General features: G+C 34.4%; 1 protein-coding gene across 3 annotated transcripts in view; it reads left to right on the top strand.

Annotated features, from left to right (window-relative positions):
- Positions 1–24,621, top strand: part of LOC145263213 (uncharacterized) — a 51,933-nt gene that overhangs the window by 5,108 nt on the left and 22,204 nt on the right. The window contains exon 1 of one of the 3 annotated variants that reach the window (XM_080120297.1): positions 8,462–9,164. The exons of 1 other annotated variant lie outside the window; for it this stretch is intronic. Coding sequence is in view for 1 of the 2 variants with exons in the window: in XM_080120295.1 (XP_079976421.1) it covers positions 10,728–10,750 (23 nt within the window). In the remaining variant the exon portion in view is untranslated. Of the gene's footprint in view, positions 1–8,461; positions 9,165–9,539; positions 10,751–24,621 lie in introns of those variants that run through there. One more of the 3 variants, XM_080120295.1, reaches the window with a different exon arrangement.

The following is a 24,621-nucleotide window of genomic DNA, read 5'->3' on the forward strand; positions in this document are numbered from 1 at the left end:
TTGGATTAAGGGAATATCGGCTTATGATATTTTTCAAACAGTTAAAACAAAATGTCAATCAACAGTAATCTCTTACATGATGTTTACCGGAAATTCTATTGATCATCTTTTTCTTCTTTTCCTGTGCAAAACTTATGAACAATTTCTTATGGAATGTTTAAGGAACACACTCCTTTCTTCCTTTTCTTCTTCTTTGTCTATTTCGTCTTCTTTGTATTTTTATCACATTTTTCATCATATTTTTCATCATATTTTTATCATATTTTCTATAATATTTTTCATCATATTTTTCATCATTTTTTTATCATATTTTTTATCATATTTTTTATCATATTTTTTATCATATTTTTTATCATATTTTTCATCATATTTTTTATCATATTTTTCATCATATTTTTTATCATATTTTTCATCGTATTTTTATCATATTTTTCATCGTATTTTTATCATATTTTTCATCATATTTTTTATCAAATTTTTCATCATATTTTTCATCATATTTTTTATCATATATTTCATCATATTTTCCATCATATTTTTCATCATATTTTTCATCTTATTTTTTATCAAATTTTTTATCAAATTTTTGTAATATTTTTTTATTATTTTCATGTTCTTCACTGTTTAATCATATCTGTACATAAACACTGATACTGTTTTTTTATGAGATTCCTATTCTTTGTTTTTGTCATTTCTTTCTTTATTTGTTCTTCTGCATAAAGATGAATGGGGATAAAGGCCAAGGATGAAAAGAAATAAAAGTGGGGAGTAGGAATCTTGGAAGGTATTCTATTACCAGAGAGGGAGGGAGAACATTCACTCTACTAACTAAGAGTCTAAGAGCTTAATAACTTACCCAAAGGGTTGGGGTCCAACAGAACCTTGAACCACGTATGCCGTGCTTAGGCAGGGAATACATACTCGTACTTAACTCCTCTCACACAAGCTTGTCACTCTTATCCACCGTCTTTCAAACTCTGAGGAATGTAATCTTTTTCTATCACATCTGATCTTGACCTTCAGCTGATGCTTGAAGAACTTGATCAGATCCTGATTAGCATCTTTTGATTCCATTTCTTGGCACGTTTAGTGAACGAGGATGCTTGAGATTGATGAGCCATCACTTGAGATTGACATACCGCCAGTACTGTTGCTTAATCGTTTCATCTTTAAATGAACCACAGCAGGGACAATTGGGTGTCTTCACTATTCTGGCAATGTGTTGCATGGCATCGAGGGGCAATGCGTTCTGGATAAGTCACTGGATTAGCAAAAAGTCAGAGTTGTTTATTTGACTCGTATCTGGTGCCCAACTCTTTTCCTTCGATCATCCCAGGCGCCGACATTGTGGGTCATCGACAGTTCCCTTGATTGGTTCCTTGCATAGTTCCTTTCTGGAAAGCTATGAAAGGTCACTGGACCTAGAAAGCTTTCTCAGCATGCCTCGGCACTCTGAAGAACTGTGTATTATCTTTCTACCCTCTGCGTTATCTGCCTACCCTCGACGAAGTGGTCGAGAATGAGGTTAGGAAAGGCACCATTGACCACTGGGTTCCACACAGAATCTTCTGTCAAGGTTTGACTCAGGAAGACCAGTATCTCAGTGACTCGATGACATGCCAAGTCAGGCATTCTCAAGCGTTCCTCACACAGACGTTGAATACAGACCTGTCTGTGAACTCAATGCCTCTTCCTGTCCTATAGAACTGAGGACAGCAGCCTCTTGAGGGCTTTGAGGTTTTTCGCAGGCATAGGAAGTACAACAAACCGATAGAGGACGAGAGGAAAGACATAAGTGGTGCACGCCTCTGCTCTATCCTTTAAGGAGAGTTTCCTTCGAAACCAAGAGTTAATCAACACTTTGACCTTTGACTGTACCTCTGACCAATTCCTCTCAAGCTGGAGGCCTGGTCTGTACAACATGCCAAGGATTCGAACTGGGCCATCTGTCTAGCAGAAAGGAGCTGAAAGGGTGGTGACACTGCTCCAGGTACCCAATGTTGAAAATCCGACAACTCTCATCTCATGATTAATTCCCTTTGATTATGAATAGCCCAAAATTCCTTTTTTCTTTGTTCTCAAAATAAAGTTTTCTTCTCTCGATCTGTCCACACATGCTATTTTTTTTTACTCCTAAGAATTTCTGCTTGTTTTCAACCTCTTCCACTCATGATGAAACTCTCAACCAACAATCGCAGACCGACTGACTTGCTGTGGTTGATTTGGGCCCCTGTGATCGTTTTGTAACGTGTGACAATTGTAACGCCTCCCTCAAGGAGGTGGTTAAGGACTCTTATTTCTCTAGATTCGTGGCACGTGTCATCTAGACTCCTCTGAGGCTGTTACATGAAATCTGGTATGCTGAAAGCGAATATCGAAGCGGCAGGCAGGAAGAAAGACAAACGATTGCAGTCTATCTACAAAAGCTTAATTCTCATAAAATTATGTACAAAATGTTTTTACAATTCTCATTCAGATTTTGTAAGTTATTTTCAAAGTCTCAACTCTCTTCACAGACAGTGACCGTCGGATGGATGAGGTAGGGAGGGGTCACGTCTCTTCTCGGACTCAACAAGCAATCTGCTTTGAAACTCTTCACTCACTCTGATCTGAAACTCTCCCTAATTTTCGCACGACAGTCGTATATATAGTAAGGTGTGTGGATGGGGTAGTAATTCTCCCCAGCCAATAAGATTTCGCCACAAAATCTCCACGAAATCCTAAGCCCAGGTCCCTGGGTGGGCACTATTCCCACACCTGAAATTCTCTCACCGTTTTCAAGGACAGATGTCAATTCTGACATCCGACCCTGGGTTCATCTAAGGCCAGACAAGGTTCTAAGTGAAATTTCCTGTCATCAACTTTTAGCTGTAAAAATATTTCTCTGGTTTCAAACAATATCTATTTTGACATGAAATAAAATATATATATTTATCTTCTCTATCTTAAATCCTTGGGTTATCTGGCGTCACCCGGGAATACAGAGCTACCTCAGCATAGTTCTAACGCTCCTCAATGGGGGATTACGTTACACAATAATGTTATCAATGAACACGGAGACCCTGGCTCGGGATCCACCAGACAATACGATTCTGCTTAGGACTAGACTTGCCTCCCAACTCTTTAGCTTTTGAAATAGTAGTTCCAACATAAGGATGTAGAGCAGGTGCAAAAAGAATGTCTTAATATTCAGAAAGCTATTTGTCAGTCCTAAATTTAAATGTGATATTCGTTTCCAGCATACCTGTAAACCTTTAAAAGTTGTCATTTTAAAGGTGAAAAGAAAGTAAAGGAACATCTTTTTCTTTTTAAGTTTGATTTGCACATTTTTTAAAAAATATTTCCCCTCCTACCCAAGTCTGAAAAATAAAAGAATTGCTTTTTTACAAAGACTTATAGCAGAAGAAAAAAAGGTGCTTGTTTTTTTTTTGTCTTTTTTGTTTTTTTTTACATAGGCGACACCACTTATCAAGGCCGATAGGCCACTCAAGGATAAGGGTTAAATAGTGTACAGTAGTCAAAAGGACAATATAATAATCGATAGTAATGGAAGTTCGGTAAATTTGTTAACTTAAGTGGAACGGCTCATCAGAAACTTGTTCACGTTGGACTTGAAGACAACCATATTATAGACAGCTGGAAAGCAGGAAAACGGAAGGCAATTCCACAGGCGTGCAGTTCTAAGAAAGAAGCTTTGATTATGGAATCTACGTTTAGGTTTAGGCACAGATAAAGAGTGGGGGGAATTATTGATTTCAACCAGTCGAGTGTTTGTTAAGATAGAGTCGACAGATCGCTTTTTAAAAATATTTTGTTTTTTCTTAAAACAAAAGTACTTACTTGTCATGTCGAAAATAGTAATAAATTCAAAAATTACGAAAATTTATTGAGTAGAAAATTCTTTATAGTTAAAAGTAATTTTTATGGAAAACGGGGGGAGGGGGAAATGGCATCGAAAATTGAGAATACAGCGGACATACTTATCTCCCTTTTCATCATTTTAATGGCGGACATTTTGCTTTTAGCTGATAGCGATAGACTTTTTTTTTACTAAAAACACAATAGCAGTTGTTCTATTTGATGAATTTTCGTAATTGTTGGATATATTACTATTTTCAACATGGCAATTAAGTAGTTACTGTTGTTTTGGCAAATGTGTAGCTTATGAGTGTAAATTATATGACGGGCAAAAAATTATAAAAACTATTTTTATATAAAACACATTATTAGACCCCAAGGCTGAAATAAAACGCCTGAAAATTTCATTTTTATTATTTTTTCAACATTTTTTATAAGACTAAATGTACGACAATCGAGGCCGCCATATTGTTTTTCGAATTTGGCCTTTTTACGGTTTGACAGATTGGCATTTTTAAGGCCAAATTTGGCCTTTTTTACACTTTTTCATTGCAAAAATGGCGGACAAAACAGTTCCAAGGCCAAATTTTGCCTTAAAAAGGCAAATCTATCAAACCTTAGAAAAGCTAAATTTTGAAAGCAATATGGCGGCCTCGATTGTCGTACATTAAAGTCTAATAAAAATGATGAAAAAATAATAAAAATGGATGTTTTTCTGGTTTTATTTCATCCTTCGGGTTTAATAATGCATTTTATATAAAAATAAATAGTTTTTCATAACTTTTTGTCTGTCAAATAATTTACTCCGCTAAACTACACATTTTCCGTTGTTTTGATGTAAAAACCACATATGTAAAAAAAATTGATCCGTCGACTCTATCTTAACAAGCACCTAAAAAGGAACACAAACCATTTGTCGTGCCTAAATATTGTTGGAATTTTTTTTGTACCAATAATGGTGCATCCCTCCGTGTTTACATTTATTATTTTTTATCTGATTCTTATATATGATTTTTTGTATTTTGTATCCTTTGATTTTTAGTTTTGTATATTTTGGGTTTGTACGAAACTCCCTTTAATTTGGAGAAAAGGGAAATGCCAGCTCCGTGATGACGTCACGAGCCCAGCGCGAGATTCAGTCTCTTTTGAAATTCTGCTGACGTGGAGAGTGAACGTGTTGTTCATTGCCCGGCACTGAAAATGGAATTTTGACGAGCCCTCCTTCAAAGAAGAAAACCTGACAAGAAATTAATACCTGGTTACATAACAAGACGTACTTCTGGAAATTAACTACGTGGCTACGGTGTTGCGTGTATTTTACAAGGAGCGAAATTATATTAAAGAAAATACCTTTTTACGTGACAAGGAATTTCGGAATTTCCTATCCGGACAAGCGACAAGATCTTGCTCCTGAAATTCATCTGTGTGTCTACGGTTCACATGCAACATGAAGGGAGAGAAAATTCTAAAAGAACTTTAAACAAAAAAAAAAGAAAAAGGCACGTGCCTGACAGGCTTTCAATTGTGAGTACGCTCCTAAAATTAATTTTATATGCGAGTGTGATTAGGAGATACCATTTTGTATTTTATTATTGTATTCGTTAATGGATACAGACATCTTATAAGAACCAGTGTTATTTTTTTCATTACATGTTACTTTTTTCATAATATGTTACCTTGGCGTTTCATAAGTTAAATGCCTGCAAAGGGAAAAATTTGCAACTTATTGTAAATAAAATTTCTTCTTCGTTTCAAAGCAAGACATTTATATTTTATTCTTTACCCCCTCCCCCTCTTTTGTTTCATGCTTTTTTTTTTTCAGCTTAGTTACTTTAGCGTCGAATTTATCTGGAAGCAAGATAAATTCTGACAATATCACATGAATAGAAGAATTGGCATGAGCTTTTTGTCATGCCTTAATTTGTCCTGCCTCATAAACTGACCTTGTCTAACTTTCGTGGGAAGTCGAGTAAAGAAAATGACCCAATTTTATATTTATATTCTATTTTTCCTTGTTTAAGACGCTTTTTACCCAACCGATCCTGGAAACAGTGGAGACATATCACAAAGTGGGTTTTCCCACGACTACCGAGATATACGGTGGTCGGACATTAACCCTGTTCTCAACACATTAAAGATGGTGATTACTTTTTTTCAGGACGAATTTTCATTTCAACATTTCTCATGTACGATGAAACTTGCCATATAACGCATAAAGTATTTCTCCCAGAATATCTTGCATATCCTCCCAGGCATTAATCCTCCTTTTTGAGGGGGTTTTTATCTGTTGTTGGTCGCCTTAGAGGAAGAGCACTTTGGCCTGCAAAAAATGTCTGAACAGCCCCATTAGCATACCCTGGTATGCTCTTCAGGTGATTAGCAATAAACTAACACCATCTGAAGGGGAGAAGGTCACACCTGGGAAGGTTGGCCACCTACAACTGCACGGAACCAGAGCAATACTTCAGCCAAAAGGGATCGCTTGTGAATTTTATATTCCCTATTAACATTGCCAAAGCTGCGGCAAAGAAGGTGGGCTCCCTCTACTCCACTAGAAAATTACTCACATCTGAAAGTATCCTATATCTCTACAAAACCATTATTAACTCATGCATGGATTACTGTTGACATTTAACGTCGCAGATTTTTTTTTGCCAGAGATTATAGTTATAGGTAATTATTAACAACAAAATTGGTGCAAGTAGCAGTTGTAATAATTGAATAAAAGAAACTTATTCAACGAGAACACGATTGTTTTTGCTTTAATAATTATTTTTTATTTAAACGTAACAAATAAAAATTTCAATTTGGCTTGAACTTTGCGGTTTTCGGATTATTTTTTATTTTTATTATTGTTTTTTTAGCCGGATTTAACTAACAAACAAAACAAAACAAAAACAATTTTGGTGCTTATGCATTTATGTTACCGTTATTTTTTATGGTTTAAGTGCCTTCCCCATTGTTTGAAGTGTTTTACCTATAACTATAATCTCTGACAAAAAAAAATCCTCTCCCCCCCCCAAAAAAAAACGGCAAAAAAAAAATATCCACCAAGAAAATAAAACATAACCAAATAATCCGAAAAGCGCAAAGTTCAAGCAAAAAAAAAAAGGCCAGTTGTCAATTTGGTCTCATTTCGTTTTCTGGTACGCTCGATCTGACTTTTTGATCACCCGTCTGGTCGGCCATATTAGATATTCATCGTTAGTTATTTAGACGAGACATACACATTTAAATTATGATTTTCTATAGTTCAGATGAGTGCACTAAATAAACTTTTAACTCGAAATGCATCATCCAGAGCCTATTTTTGGGCACTTTTTTACAACTATAAAATGTTTCACTCATAGTTTGCTTTCCTAGTTTTGCATATGAATTACAAAATATCTTTTTCGACCAAAACGTCTGACCTTGATGGAGGGGAAACTAAAACTTGCTGCTATGGTCTCAAATGATCTGAAATAACAGCAAGAGGAGACTTGATTCCAAATATTTCTCATACATTATATCTTCCCTCTTTGGTTTTCATACATAAAGTAAATTTCACAATGTATACTGGATATTTTCATAATTATACCCTATTTCTAAAAGAGCGGAGGTATAACATATGAGAAATATTTGGAATCAAGTCTCCCCTTGCTGTTATTTCAGATCATTTGAAACCATAGCTGCAAGTTTTAGTCTCCCCATCCATCAAGGCCAGAGGTTTTGGGGAAATATATATATATATATACTCTCAGATATCTCACTGCTGATGCAATTCTCTATCTATATAAGAACCAGGTACGTCCAAGGATGGAATACTGTTGCCACATCTGGGCAGGAGCTGCTAGAAAGGACTTGTCTTGCCTTGATAGAGTTCAAAATAGACTTCGTAGCCTCGTAGGAGATGTCCTTTTCTCTTCCCTGCAACCTCTATCTCGCAGAAGAGATTATATATATATATATATATATATATATATATATATATATATATATATATATATATATATACTTGTTTATTGTTATATAAACATGCTCACATCCCGCTGCTACAAATAGCCACTTGTTTCAATCAAACAACAGATATCATCAGGCAGCGACTTGACTATTCAAAAGTTCAATGAATATGGCCGACCAGACGGGTATTCATTGAACTTTTGAATAGTCAAGTCGCTGCCTGATGATATCTGTTGTTTGATTGAAACAAGTGGCTATTTGTAGCAGCGGGATGTGAGCATGTTTATATAACAATAAACAAGTATTATCAGCTCTTTTTATTGAGCACTATCTAACAACCTCGTTGAATTCATTAGTCCATTACTTTTGAATATAAAAAAAAACCGAGTATATATATATATATATATATATATATATATATATATATATATATATATATATATATATATATATAATTTACTTGGTCAATTTACAATTTACGTGATTTTTTTAATATGACATTTTTGTTCTGCGATAGGTACGTACATAATAAAGGTTTTCACTTTTTTTATTTTTTTTATTTTTAGGTTTTCTATTAAGCAAAAAGTTAGGCCGGAAATTCTACTGAAAAACCGGTTCACGTGGGTAAAACCAAAAACCCATTGACTAGTCGAAGAGTTATTTCCCTTTGAAGCTATTTTGTTGGCAGAGTAACTTCCCTTGGAATCGGCGTTTATTCTGGCATATTTGTTTTCTCCGCTTCCTCAGAATGTCTTTTTGAAGAAAGACATGGCACGTTGTGTTTAGTTAGAAAGCGAAGTATTTTTTTTTTTTATATAGTCGGATTTTTTGCTAATCTGTGATACCAAAGAAAGAAAGCTACATATTCTAGAGGATTTATTGGAGCTATCCAGAAGGGGGAAAAGTCATTTGAAGCCTTCGATTGTGTCGGAATTCCTTCTTCTTTGTCTCAATGTGCTCAACAAACAAATGATATTTTTTTAAATGGTGTCCCCCCCCCCCTAAAAAAATAATTCGAAAAACATCAAAAATCGAAAAAAGAATCCGATAATATTTTTTATTTTAGATATTTTAAATTATTATTGATTTAAATTTTATAAAAAAAAAATCGACTTTAAACAAAAAAGAGAATTGCTAAAATTTTTAAAATAAACGGTTTTATTTTTAAATGGATGTATTTTTTTTTTATAATTAATTCCTGATTACTGGATAATTTACTAAAAAGACACATTTTAAATATTTGAAACCGAAAAGTTGTATATATATATATAAAAAAAAAAAATTGAATAAAAAATAGTAAATTCGATTATAAAAAATCCATTTTTATTCTCGACAACAAATGTAAAAAGAAAATCAACAAAGCAAAGGTAAAAAAAAATATATATTTTTTTAATATATTTTTTTATTTTACTAACTTATTTCGTTATTTTTATTTATTTTTATCGTTAATTTTGATTATTTTAATTTTTTTATTTTATTTAAAAAAAAAAAACGATTAAAAAAAAGACGCAACTTTTTAAATTGTAAAAAAAAAAAAAAATGACGAAACTTTTTAAAATGTCAATTTGTTTTACACAGAAAATAATTTCTTTTTAAACCTTTAAAAATATTTTCTTTCTTAATTGTTTTTCTGTTTTTATGTTTTTAAAATTTCCTTTTTTTATTTTTCATATTTTTGCTGTTTTGAATTTTTCTTTAATTTTTATTTCTGTTCTCGTATTTACAAATATTTAGTAACGCGCGAATGTTTCTTGTTGTTTTCGTTGTAAGTAAAAAATTTTATTTACATTTTATTGTAATATATTTGATTTAAAATTATTTTACGGTGATTCTACAGAATTTGAACCAAACCAACTTTTGCCGAAAAAAAAAACTAAAACTTAGATTAGAGTTTAAATAAAACTAAGTAAAATTAAATATTCTAGTAACTAAGTAATCCGCCAAAAATAAAAAAGAGAAAACAAATTAAGACGGTGGATTAATTTGCTCTATCACCGCTTCCAAAGTCAGGCAAAACAAATCAATAAATTTTGCCAGACATTTTTGGAAGCTAACTGCTTCAATGTAAACCTAAATTTTAACCGTAGATCGGTTTTAATTTAAAATAAGTCTGACATTAAAATATTTTTCGTTTTAAATTGAGTATTTATGCAGAACACACCGAGTTATTTTATTTTTTGGTTACGATTTTCACGTGAAATACAATTTCTACAGGATCTTTTTGGGCACTAGTGCTGAAATAATAACGTTATTATTTAAAGAGCCGTTCTTAGCATGGGGAGAGTGTTTTGTAACTATTCTATACTTTAACCTTACAATTGAATAATAAAAGAAAACAAAAAAACTTTAATTAAACTTGGAAATACGATTTTAAAAAAATAGCGCGGATCAGTAAGTGCACTGCAGCCACTGCACTAGCACCTCTTTTTGTTTATTAAATTGTTAGTGGAAAGTGCAGAATAGTTAACACCCCTATCCCCATGTTAAGAATGGATTTCTAAATAATAATCTTATTTCATCACGGTCCGTATTCTGCATGAGTACCTCAAATTTTAAACTCTGTCCAAAAAAGAAATAAAATCATTTGTACAGATCAAAAACTAAAAGAAATTTATTTAGAAAAAGACTAAATTATGAAATTTTAATTTTTTATATATTTCCGAGAAAAAAAAGGATGATTCTGACCAATACAAAACAATAATAATCATAAAGACCTAGAAAAGAAGCAAATGCAGACTGTGTGAACAAAGAGACGAAAGTGTAAACTAAGCATAAGCCGTCCCAAAAGAACTAATAAGAAATAGTTAAAAAGATAAAAAAATGTCAAATAGATAACCAACTTTCAACTTAAAAAATGTTTTAAAAAATATTTATTTTTGTAAATAAAAAAAACGCCTTTTTCACAAAAAAATTATTTATTTTATCAAATAATGGAACAATTATTACCCAGAAGGTAAGTTCGATTTCAAAGTTTTATTTTCTCTTTATGTATATAAAGTCCGGGGGGGGGGATAATGATAGAAATCCACCAAATAAATATCACAGTGACATTTATTGAGTGGATTTCTATCGGTATTTAAAAAAAAAAAAAAAAATATTTTTAAGTTTATGAGCGATTCTCGGGACTCCAAAGGCGAGAACTTGTTTTGTTTTTGTTGTTTTTAATTAAAAATTTTTTTTTTGTTGTTGTGTTAACTTAAGGACTCAGCAATACTTACTTACGTTTCACACTTAAACCTCACTTTGGAAATTAGATTATAGAAAAAAAAAAAACTTATCCAGGTAGGGTAGAAGAGAAGTTACTTATCTTGCGTTTGGTAACATTTATTTGTTATATATTTGTTTTTGTTTTTTTAATATCTTTTCGTTTTGTTGTCCATTGTAAAACATACCCACTTTAATTGTTAATTTTAAAAAATAGGGGATCATCAGCTGTTTACCATGAGGCTTTATCGGAAGGGGTATATTTAGACATCAGTTTTCATTTTGGCTGTTATCTCAGTACTGATCCGTCCAGCTGATCCACACGAAACCCACGACCTTCGTTTTTTCTTTTTTTCTTTTTTTTTTTATTTTTATTTTTATTGTTCCGAAACTAATCTTAATCTAATTTTATTGCCTTTGGTAACAGTTATTTGTTCACTTTTTTGTTTTTCACCACTTTTTGGATGTATTTAACATGAAACCAAAAAATTGGTTCCAAAACAATTATGTAACAAATAAATGTTACCAAAGGTAAGATAAGTTACTCTTCTATATAACTGAATATATTTTTGTGTATGTGTATTTTTTTTTTTTTTTTTTTTTACAAGGTAGTTACCACTTATCAAGGCCCGGAAGCCACTCGGGGATAAAGGTTCTTGTGTGTGCAGTACGTTAGTTTTGGAGATTTGATAAAGTGTCTTAAGGAGGCGGTTCATCAGGAATTTGTTCACATTATACTTGAAGACATCCAGGTTGTAGTCAGGTGGGAAACAGGCAATCGGAACAGAGTTCCACAGGCGTGCACTTACTGCACTTCTAAGAAAGAAGCTTTGTTCATGGAATCTACGTTTTGATTTTGGCAAAGGAGTGGGGAAAATTTTTGACAGTGGTTTCAGCTAGGCGGGTGTTTATCATGAAAGATTGGCGAGGGGGGGACCAGAGATTGAAGTTCAGACGAGCACCTGCCATAGTAGTAACGATAAAACGAAGACAGGCTCGCAACATCTCTCCTGTGGGAGAGAGGTTGCAGGGAAGAGAAAAGGGCCACGAAGCCTATTTTGTACTCTGTCAAGGCAGGATAGGCTGTTTTTAGCAGCTCCTGCCCAGATGTGGCAGCAGTACTCCATCCTTGGACGTACTTGGCTTTTATACAGATAGAGAATTGCATCAGGGGTAAGATATCTTCTGGAGCAGTAAAAGGATCCTACCATTTTTCCAGCGATCTTGGCTACTGACTTGATGTACGTATTCCATTTCAGGTCAGGGGTAAAGGTCAAGCCCAGAAGCTTATTAAAACATGGAACTTTCCCTAGACAAGAGCCACCCATATCAATTGATGCCAGATGGGGATCAGAGCGTTGATGATGTAAAGATAGGAGCTTGGTTTTAGAGGCATTAAAAGTAACCAGCCACCTCCTCCCCCACTGTACCACGCGTTCAAGATCAGAGGAGAGAGAATCTGAGAGAATTTTGTCATTTACGGCCTTTGATGGGTTGCCATAGATGGTCATGTCATCAGCATAGATGTCAACTTTAACTTACTTTAAAGTGTTTATTCGATTTGAAAAACAAGTAGTGCCGAGTTGCTAAGTTTTCTTATTTTTGGGGGAGTAGGAATGTCGATCCAGATCAAAGTTAGTTTTCAAAGTTCCTTTGGACTATTGTGAGCAAAATATATTTGATACCTTGTTTAACCAAATAACGGTAAATGTTTATTTTAAACTGTCACAACACCGACCATTCTAGTCTGTGTTTTTAGGGGTTATCGAGGCCGCAACAATGAATCTGGCATTTAAACCCGTCGCAAATTTGCCGTTTGCATGGTATTGACCCTGGAACTATTTTGCGCCATTTCACCATTTTCGTTAATGCTTTTCTTACATGATACGTTTGCGTAGTAAAATGAGTTGTCACCTTGCGGAGGAATCTTTAGCGGACATTTGAAATGAGAAAGTTTTCAAAAAGAGAAAAATGTGGTTCATTTTTGGTGTTGTTGCGTAGTTTTTCCGTAAGTAACGCGCCGATATTAATCGAGCAGGAGAACCTTTTAATATTTCACACCAATTCTGTTTACATGGAGATGGGGGGGGGCACTTGTTATAAGTGAAAACTTAATCTTTTAGATCAATTAAAAAGCATTAAAAACTACGTAATACAAAAAAAAATGAACCCTATTTTTTATTTATTTTTTTTAAAAAACTTTATTTCAAATGTCCGCTAAAGATTTCTCTGCGATGTGACAAGTCACTTTACTACGTAAGAGCATCATGTAAGCAAAGCGTTAACAAAGGCAGCGAAGGTAACAAAATGGTCCCAATGTCCAGGGGTTAATACCATGCAAACGGTAAATTTGCAACTGGTTTAAATGCCAGATTCGTTTTCAGCGACCTCGATAACCCCTAAAAATACAAACTAGAATGGTCGGTGTTGTGTGACAGTTTAAATAAACATTTTCCGAAATAACAATCTTGGGTTAATTTTCTGCAAATTTCATAATATGCATTATCTCCCAGGGTATTAAGGACCAGTGCTATATGTAATAATCACAGTTATTCCTCGTTTTGGGTGTCTTTAAATTAAATGTTGACTGTGGTTGTCTTTACTGAACACCGAGACAGAGAAAAGGATTGCAGATAGTTGTGGTGGAAAGAAGACGTCCAGAAAATCTGGCATCGCTTTCCATTTCTCCTAGATGGATACGGTGGAGGCGGGGTTGTTGGGCTGGTGCACCTGCTACTAGTCTCTTACTCCTGGACAGGGTTCAAAAGAGTTGCTAATCTAATTGGTCGTGAACTGTCTGCTGGGCTTCAGCCTCTGTCCCATCGATGAAATATTGCGTGTATTTTAATGGTAGATGCTCTGACGAACTACAAGCCCTTGTACCCCTTGACGTAAATACCTCCGACAAGCAGCAAAATTCCACCTCTACACAGTTGAGATCCCCAGATGGCAGAAAGCCTTCTACCCTAATAGTTTCTTCCCCAGAACAGCTTGACTTTGGAATTCCCTTCCGGGTTCCTATTTCCCAGACTGCACTGACATGCAGAAATTCAAGTGTAATGCGAATACATCTTGCTGCTAAACTCCCTAAATAGTGTCCCTGTAATTATCTCCCAGATAGTAGCCCCCTACATCAAAGTGGCACTGTGCCTTGATTGGATGAAAATGCAATTAAAAAAAAATGAATAAAGGAGTATCAGGGGCGATGGATGCGTGGGCAGTCATAGATGACGTACTCTGCACTCTCTTTACCAAGGTAATACTTCCTGCAGGTGGTGTCCGGTTCCTTGTTTGATTTTTGCAAGCAAATACTTTAAGATTAGGATGGTGCCTGCTGCACAATCGATCCAATATTTTTTGATCATTTCTGCACGTCACCCTTTCCTCTTGCCAGTTCAGTTTCTCGTCTGTTGCCATAAAATTGTCGGGTTTGTATTACTGTACACATAGATTTGAAAAAGTGGCCAAAAAAACAAATATATAACAAATAAATGTTATCAAAGGCAAGATAAGTTACTTTTCTACCTAACTGGATATATTTTTCGTGTTTTTATTCAATGTAACATGTTCATTCAGTTCGAAAAGCATACAGTGTTTACCGATGTATTGGAAAATTCAAAATGGCGCCCGAGTCTCTCTTTAACACGGTAAGTTCAGGAAAAGATGTTATAAATAATAAACTAGACAAAATACTGTTAGAAATTTGCTCAATATATGTTACTGTGACATAAGTTGACATATATTCGGTGTTTTTTTAAATAGTATTTTGTCTAGTTTATTATTTATAACACCTTTTCCCAAACTTACCCTGTTAAAGAGAGTGTCGGGCGCCATTTTGAATTTTCCAATACATCGGTAAACACTGCATGTTTTTCGAGCTGAATAAACATGTTACATTGAATAAAAACACAAAAAATGTATCCAGTTTGGTAGAAAAGTAACTTATCTTGCCTTTGATGACATTTATTTGTTATATATTTGTTTTTTGACAACTTTTTCGAATCTGTGTACAGTAATACAAACCCAAATTGTCTTATACGTGAATGGCGCACTGGCACACCCCTGGTCGCTCTCCAGATAGCTGCCTTTGCCATATTGTAGTAGTGGTAAACCTCTGATTGGTTGGAGGAAGCCACTTCTTTGGCCTTATTTTCTGCTTCCTCATTGTGAGGTGGAGGTGTTGATACTGGTGCACCGACCGTATGTCGTACCAAGAATCACAGATGTCACACCGAACCCGGTTAATGCCATCCCTTCTACCACATCTGCAACGTTCCTCATGTCAGCATCCCTCGATGTTGACAGTAGGCTTTTTGATCGTATTAGTGATAGTTAAATACATCCCAATGACCAGTCATAATTTTTAAATTTATTTTATTCATTTCGGCAAATGCCTATGTTTTCCTTTCGGCCTTACACATGTTTCACAACCTGATGACAGATTGCAGAATCTCTGGATTGCGATTCAACTCCCTTATTTCGCTCCTGATGTTTTCCTTCAATTCTTGCAGGGTTTGGGGTTTGTTTCGAATTGTGTTGTAACTTGGGTCATCTCTTACACGGAAATGCTGTCGATAAGCTCTTCGAGTCAAAACAATTGACCCCTGATTTTGGTAAAACAATTTCACAACTTTCGTACATTATTCAATACTATACTTACGAATAATTAATTTCCAAACTATTATCTGTAAAATATCTGAAATAGAAAAACAAAAAATCATTAATTGTAAAATGACAAAGATTTTCAACTCTTCAGTGACTTTTTGGACACCCTGTATAACGTGAATAAAATAAACTTAAGTATTTGAAAGAGAAACAAAACATTTGGGCTTTTTTTTTATAGAGTAACCACTCCTCGAAAAAAAAAAATGGAATCACCCATGCAATCTATATATCTATAAAAGTGAACGTGTCTGTGTATCTGTCTGTCTGCGTGTCTACATTTCCCTACGCAATAACTCTGTCAATTTTAAGTCTGCAGACTCGAAAGTTGATATACAGGGTACTGAGATTTGGGAAAATCGATGTGATCGTTTTTTCGGTCAGAAATTAGGTGATTAAGGGGTCAAAGTTCAACGATTTGACCTTTACCAAACTCTTCCGACAATTTTGGGTCTAAACACTTGAAATTTTAGATATAGGTTCCTTGGACATGGATCTAACTTAATAACTTGATTTGAGCCCAAAACAAATTTTATGGGGTCATAATAAGGGTCAAAGTTAAAAAAAATTGACCTTTTTTTTTTTTCTTTTTTTTTTTTTTTTTTTTTTTTCTCTCGACATACACCTCCAAATACCCGGGCAACGCCGGCCACCCATGCTAGTCATGAATAAAATTCACAATACTTTGTGCAATCTGGCCTGATTTGGTACGAATAAACTTTGGTCTATAGCTGGCTTGTCCACCAATATTTATTCATCAATGGCCAACAGATTTTGTTATTAATAAGCAGACGTGGATACGACATGACACAATTATCAACAGTTCTGATGCGTTCCTCTCTTACCATGATGCTGATTTTTAACCTGAATGACCTGCTTCAATTCAAGAATAATGTGGAGAATATTTTGATAGTTATTATCTTTGAAATAATCACGTAGAGATAAAAATTGTGAGGATTAAAGTCCAGTGAGTGTGAAACCTATTAAGAAAAGTTTCATATAAAATGTATATAAATATAAAATTTTTTTTTTTTTTGCATTGATATTTATATTGCTAACCCTTTTTTCTATTTATTTAAAAAGAAAATACGACTTTGTTATATATGGGTCGTGGAATTGCATTTATCTTCTGAAGATCTAGCTAATTTGCATATTCTTTTAAATATTCATTTTAATTAATTCCCTATTAGTTTTTTTGTTTTCTAGGACTAGCCTGGGTGCCCGGCGTTGGCCAGGTGTTTGGAGGTGTTTTGAGCAAAAAAAAAAAAAAAATGGTAGTGGGCAGGCAGGCTTGAACCCATACCGCAAAGGAGAAAAATAACGTGAAAAAAAAAAAGTGACTTCTTTGCCATTGTATCCATCGCAAAACCGAAAGTGACATAAGTTTAAATTAAGCCTAGTCAATCGAAAAGAGGGGATGACTTTCGAAAATATTAGCAAAAAAAACGACCTCCTCTCTGTAGAAAAGTGCCTAATTGAGAGTGAAGGAATTAATGTTTTTGGCTAATTTTTTTATATTTGCCATCCGAAGGGTCAAGCTTCAAAACGATATCAATCTTGTGAAAATCTGTCGCCTTTGTCGAAAAATTGGCCAAAAACATTAATTCCTTCACCTTCAACTAGACACTTTTCTACAGGGAGGGGTCGCTTTTTTCGCCGATATTTTCGAAAGTCATCCCCTCTTTTCAATTGACTAGCCTTAATTTAAACATTCGTCACTTCCGGTTTGGCGATGGACGCAACAGCAAAGATGTCACTTTTTTTTTTTTTTTTTTTTCACATTCTTTTTCTCCTTCAAGGTATGGGTTCGAGCCTGCCTGCCGGCCTACTGTCACTTTTTTTTTGCTCAACACACATCTCCAAACACCCGGGCAATGCCAGGCACCCAAGCTAGTAAATATGAAATCTGCATTAATCAAAATATCATATTTAAGCGTATTTTACGACCGGGCTATGCCTGCCCACCCAACCTGCTAGTATAAATATAAAATACGAGCGATTGGAAAAGCTAAGAGAAATGTGGAAAAGTGAAAGGAAAACAAAAATGAGATTGTAGTGAAACAACAGTAAACAAGTATCCATTTATAAAGGTAAATAACTTTTATTTTTTTAACATAGATTCCATGAGCAGAGCTTCTTTCTCAAAAGTGCATGACTGTGGAACTCTTCCGTTTGACTGTTTCCCACCTGACTACAACTTGGATGTCTACAAGTCTAACATAAACAAATTCCTGACAAACCGCCCCTCTATCAAATCTCCAATACTAATGATTACTACAATACTATCTCATTGATTACTGTACACGCAATAACCCTTATCCCTGAGTTGCCTCTGGGCCTTGATAAGTGGTGACCTCGATGTAAAAAAATAAATAAAAAAAATAAAAATATTTCGCAACTTCAGCAAGCTAGGTTACTGATTTGTCTGGGATAGTGTAAAGTCCTTGGATCTTAATGATCATTTAATTATTTCGAGAAAAATTATTTTCTTTATCAAAAAATAAATTGAAAGTGATATTTAAATCGCGGGGGAAAAAAAAACAGGTATGCAAAGACAGTAAGATCGCAGTAAGACTTATATATATATATGTGTTCTCCAAACCCTCTTTACTTGATGTAGGGGAGATTAAAACTTGCTGCTATGGTCTCAAATGATCTGAAATAACAGCAAGGATCGACTTGATTCCAAATATTTTTCATGTATCTCCTATCTTTTGGAAATAAGGTACGATTATGAATATATCCAGTATCAATATGAAATTTACTTTATGCATGAAAACCAAACGGGAGATATAACATATGAGAAATATTTGGAATCAAGTCTCCCCTTGCTGTTATTTCAGATCATTTGAAACCATAGCAGCAAGTTTTAGTCTCCCCTCCATCAAGGCCAGACGTTTTGGGGAAATACATATGGATATATCTATATTCATAGACAAATTGAATATTGAAATGCTCATATCTTTGGTTCTATGAAAGGAAACTACATAAAGATTTAAGGCTTTTTGAAGACTATGCAATGTCCAACCACACCTCTCCTAAGTCGACATTGTTAAATACCAGTGGCAAGTGGAGTGTATGTTCAGGACGACTGGAAACAAATGCCAAGATAAGCGGAGAGCATATAGCGCCTAGAATTCTCAAATGGTCACCCATCTGATACTAACCAGGCTCAACATTGCTTAACTTTACTTGATCTGACGAGAACCGATTTGTCAATGCGATTATGCCGTATATAATTTATCTGCCGTATCTATATATATATATATATATATATAATTTTTTCTTTCTTTTCCCTCTTATCACTTCTATCAATAATTTCCCACACTCTTTATCTGTGCCTAAACCTAAACGTAGATTCAATGAACAAAGCTTCTTTCTTAGAACTGCACGCCTGTGGAACTCTGTTCCGTTTTCCTGCTTTCCAGCTGACTACAATATGGTCGTCTTCAAGTCCAATGTGAACGGTCCTGGATATGACCTTAAACTATATCCGATGGTGAGGCCCCAGTTTGTGGGCTTTGGAGAGTGTGGGGCCGCCTCTTAATTACCATTGCTCCCAGGTCCACTCTGACCCGGAGTGGTAGTACCTGTTGGAGTCCCAACTATGGGTTAAATAGAAACCGAGTTGAAAACAACAAATATATTCTATTAAAAAAATTTTCTTCAAAATCTTTGGATTCGGCATTAAATAACCTGAAAAGGGTTGATATGCTGTAAAACAAAAACAACCAACCAATGTAAATAAGTTCTTGATGAGCCTTTCCCCTTAAGTAATCCAATTTACCAAATTAACACTTCTAACAATTACTATATTGTCCTTTTGACAGCTGTACACTCTTTAACCCTCATACTGGAATGGCCTTTGGGCCTTGACAAGTGGTGATTCACTTGTAAAAAAAAAATAAATAAATAAAAAATGAAAAAAAAATTGAGTTTGAATTTATGCAATCTTTTGACATTTGGAATAAAAACTTATCTATATATATCCATAAAAATGTGTGTGTGGCAACCTGCTAGTTATAAGTGTTGGGACGATGAATCAGAAAACTTGGAACTTTTAGAAGTACCGGAATCGGAAAAATTGGCGCCTATTTTCTGATGCCAAAGCCGATTCTTTTAATTGTCTTTTTTTTTTTTTTCATTTTGTTTAAAGCAAAATCTTCCACTGCTTGTAGTAATAATAAAATAATAAATATTTATTGATTTTAAACTAAAATCGATAGATCATCCCCAACAAGTGTATGTTTACGCTTAAGAAAATATCCGCACATTTAACGTGTTTTATGGTAATCAAGAATAAATATAACAACTCTATTCTTAAATATTTAGAAATTTATAAAAAATTCGGAATCTGTAATTGGGGGGAGGGGTATTGGAATCATCCCCTCACAAGTATTTAATAGATCCGAGAAAACTATAAGAAAGCATTCTTGAAACCAAATCCGATGCTAAAAAAATTTTTTTCAATAATAGAAAACAAAATGGATCAAATATTTCAACCAACTCCAGCCTTCATCAGTGAATTATAAACGTGTTTTCATTTCTTTTTTTTTTCTTTTCTTCATTATCAAACTATAACAACAAACGCCGAAGATAGCTGATCTCACTTTGTGTCCAATGGAGACAGTTAATGTCTTCAATTTAAATAAGAATCCTGATGTATAGAAATATTGGATTGATTACATAAAACGTGCTGCACAAATGCAAGGTATTTTTTTTTTTTTTTTTTTTTTTTTTTACAAAGGCATCACCACATTATCAAGGCCCAGAGGCCACTCAAGGATAAGGGTTAAAGAGTGTACAGTAGAAATTGGTCAATATAGTAATCATTAGTAATGAAAATTTGGTAAATTTAATAACTTATATGGAACGACTCATCAAGAACTTATTTACTTTAGACTTGAACACAACCATATTGTAGTCAGCCGGAAAGCAGGAAAACGGAAGACAATTCCACAGGCGTGCAGTTCTAAGAAAGAAACTTTGTTCATGGAATCTACGTTTAGGTTTAGGCACAGATAAAGAGTGGGGGAAATTATTGATAGTGTTTACAGCTAGACGAGTGTTTCTTGTGAAAGTTTTGCGAGGGGGGACCAAAGATTGAAGCTCAGTTGAACACTTTCCATGAAAATAACGATACATCAGAGACAAACTCGCAACATCTCTTCTGTGAGATAGAGGTTGCAAGGTATTAACAACCCTCTCTATTAGACACCAGGAGAGGTTGGCTATCTTCGGCGATCGTTGTTATGATAATTAAATAATTTATTTGCTTCCCCACGAAAGCAAATGTGGCGCAAGGTCGTTTTTAATGAGGGGGGAAAACCAGCTCCCCTAAAATGTAGGGCAAAAGGGGGCATCGTTGTTATAGCTCAACAGTGAATTTTAATTATATCAGATGCACCCGGCGTTGCCTGGTATTAAATGTAACATTAAATTCCTTGAAAAATAATGAAGTAAAAAAAACAAAAAAGAACTGGAAGAAATTCAGACGTGCATACAAGTATTGTTTTTCTAAACAGTTCACATCTTGTAAATAAAAAAAAATTTTTTAAAAATACTTTAGCTAAGATTGAAACCAAAACCTAAAGACAGTGAGTCAAGTACGATAACCATTAGGCCAGCTTGTCATGAGCTCTAAAAAGTGTTTTCAAACCTATTTATTCTTAACATAAGAAAGCTGGCATGTGAACGATACGCGCATGCGCAGTCGTGAAACAGTTGACAAACAGATAAAAATTCAATAGACTCCAAGTATCACTTTGGATCCCTTAGCAGCCCTTTTTTTCCAGATGAAAAGATAAAAAATTTTTCCACATGTCTGAATACTCTATATATCAAATTTCAAGTCTGTAGATCAAAAAATCGTTGAGTATATAGGTTGAGAAGTGTCCTCACACACACACATTTCCACTTTTCCAGATATAATATAATAGAAAATGTCTATAACATACTGATGCAGATAGAACTTGGATGCCTACTAGATGCTTTCCTCGAGTGTCTACCGTCTTTCTGTACAAGGGTTTGTCAGAACAACCTGGCATGAGGATAATTTTCCCTGGAAGTTAATCCCTGACTAAATATTCAAAATCACATAATATTCGCCGCCCAAATAAGATCTCCTTTCCATGGCTAACATTTCTTGGCCTTCGGGACAAGATCAAAGTGTAGTATCTGTTCTTCAGATGCTGCACTTCAATTTCTTGTTCTCTTTCGGTGGAGGAGAAACCCTTCACGACTGAGACAATTTTTATTTTTGTACCTTTTCTCCACGTTAAAAAACGACCCTGGTGTCTAACTCTGTCCCGTGGGGAGGCATAGTAAATAGGTACATTAGCTTTTACAAGGAATGGTGCACCTTCTCCAAGTGATGTTACCTCAAGTAACGGCACAAAGCTGGATACTCCACCAGACTAGATAAATTCTTGTCGTGGGATCCAATAAGGCCAAGAGACCAAAATGAACAGGGTGAATCCCCCCCCCAAAAAAAAACGGACCCCAACTCTAATTAGGCCCCATTTCTTAGTGTTTTGTCCAAATGAAATGAAACTTTGGTCATAACTAGTTTATTATATTCAAAACATCACATCAAAACACTAGAGTCTTTGGCCTTTTTTTCTCCGTTCTACAGCATATGTTCTAGATGGCCTCCATTTAGCTTTTGTTTTTTTTTTGGGGGGGGGGTCACCCTGTGCAACATATGGAAATTGTTAATTGTGGAGAGGAAAATAATGTTTTCAATTTCTTTACTAACTCAATGTTTGAAAGATAAAGAACTTAAATGGAACATTCGAATATCTATGTATCTCATATAGAGTTCAAGTGTTAGTCCCAGGTAGTGGGCCCCTTGATTTTTAAGAACTTTGACTGAAATGAAATAAAACAAAAAAATGAAAATCTTTTAGCATTGAATTTGATTTTGAAAATGATTTCTTATATAGAAAGAGAATTTCTCAACAGCAATACTAATAATTTTTAATTGCTTGCATCCGGGCACTTGCAGATATGGGGCTCTGCCATAAAAGGATGTTTACTGCAGAATGAATCCAATGTTAAAGCTTATAGTGACAAAGCAGTTTTTTGTACTGCATAGAAAACATTGTAGACATCGCCTGAAAATATTAAAAATCATAATTAATGTGTGATGAGTGTTTGTGTAGACAGAATATACCCATAACCTTGGGAATTTATATTCAAATATATTAGCAAATATATTCAAATATATTAGCAAATATATGCGACCTTTAGTTGCATATTTTTGTTAGATTGGGAGGCTGACATACAATATATAGTTCCTATTTACTTGCCCCCCCCCACTGGATCAGCGTGACATGCATATGAACTGATTAAAAATAAACTGAGATAAATGTACAAAATGTATAACGACTTTTTTTTTCAATTTTTGACCCCTTAAAAACTATTTTAACTAGCTAAAGACCCATAAAAGAACAGTCTGTAAAAAATCCAATCATTTGAGGCCCCTAGTGCCGCTCTGCAACTTTTCGTTTCGGAGGAGATAGAGTTTGAAAATATGGAGACAGACAGACATATAGCCGTTTATGTTCTAAATAGTAATTTAATTTATTGCGGACTATTATCCTCGTCTTTATAGTTGTTTCACGACGTTTCGGTCAACGATTCCTCTGTCCTTCATCAAGTGGTAACCGTGACGACAACAACTATAGATGGCAGTAATTGCTGAGAATGCAGTTAGAAGATTCGGAGTTCCTATCCCGTCGCGGTTACCACCTGATGAAGGCCAGAGGAATAATTGGCCGAAACGTCATGAAACAACAACTAAAAAAGACCGGGATAATAATCCGCAATAAATAAAATTAATAAATAAAACTCATTTCAATAATGAATTCCAATTAAATAATATATATACCATTCGGTACGAATGGTATATATATTATTTAATTGGAATTCAAAGGGAGACAATTTAACGTTGTTGTTGTTTGTAAATGATCTTGCTGCAAAGCATGCGAGAAAATAGTGCATTCATCTTTTGGAAGTCTTGAAATAAAGACAAAATGTTATCGAATATATAAATTATTTTGATTTTATATAGATAGATAGATAATTTAATCATTTATAATCTTAGTTGAATCAGAACAGTTTTATTCAGAAACAATTGTTTTTGCCTATTTTTTGTAAATATACACATTTATGGTTTACCAAATTTTATATTATTTGATTGGAATTCATTATTGAGATGTATTATTTATTAATTTTTTTTATTGCGGACTTTTATCCTCATCTTTTTTAGTTGTTGGCTCACAACGTTTCAACCAACTATTCCCCTGGCCTTCGTCAAGTGGTCCGCAATAAATAAATTAATAAATAATACTCATTTTTTTTTTTTTTTTTTTTTTTTTTTTTTTACACAGTGGTCACCACTTATCAAGGCCCGGAAGCCGCTCAGGGATAAGGGTTTATAATCTTAGTTGAATCAGAGCAGTTTATTCAGAAACAATTGTTTCTGCCTATTTTTTGTAAATATACACATTTATGGTCTACCAAAATTTATATTATTTAATTGCAATAATGAATTCCAATTAAATAATATATATACCATTTGGTACAAACCAGACCATGGAAGATCAGATAATAAATAAACGTGGATTTATAAGACCAAAAAGTCCAACATCAATCGCCTTTTGGGGCCTGTGGTGCAATGAATAGAGACGTTGAATCTCTACGAGACCTAGGTGAGAATTGTGTGAAGATAGCGGTTTCAATCCCAACCAAAGCTGGCCAGAGGCTTACTTGGCCAAACGTGGTGAGACGACAACACCTATGGATGGCAGTTAGGAGATTCAAAGTTCCTATCACGTCGCAGTTACCACCTGACGAAGGCCAGAAGAATAGTTTGCCGAAACGTTGTGAAACTACAATCAATAAAAATGAGGATAATAGTTCACAAATAAAATTTATGAATAATACTCCTGTTAA

The sequence above is a fragment of the Euprymna scolopes genome, chromosome 38 (assembly GCF_053919585.1).
Source record: "Euprymna scolopes isolate OS-2025 chromosome 38, ASM5391958v1, whole genome shotgun sequence".
Classification (NCBI taxonomy): domain Eukaryota; kingdom Metazoa; phylum Mollusca; class Cephalopoda; order Sepiida; family Sepiolidae; genus Euprymna; species Euprymna scolopes.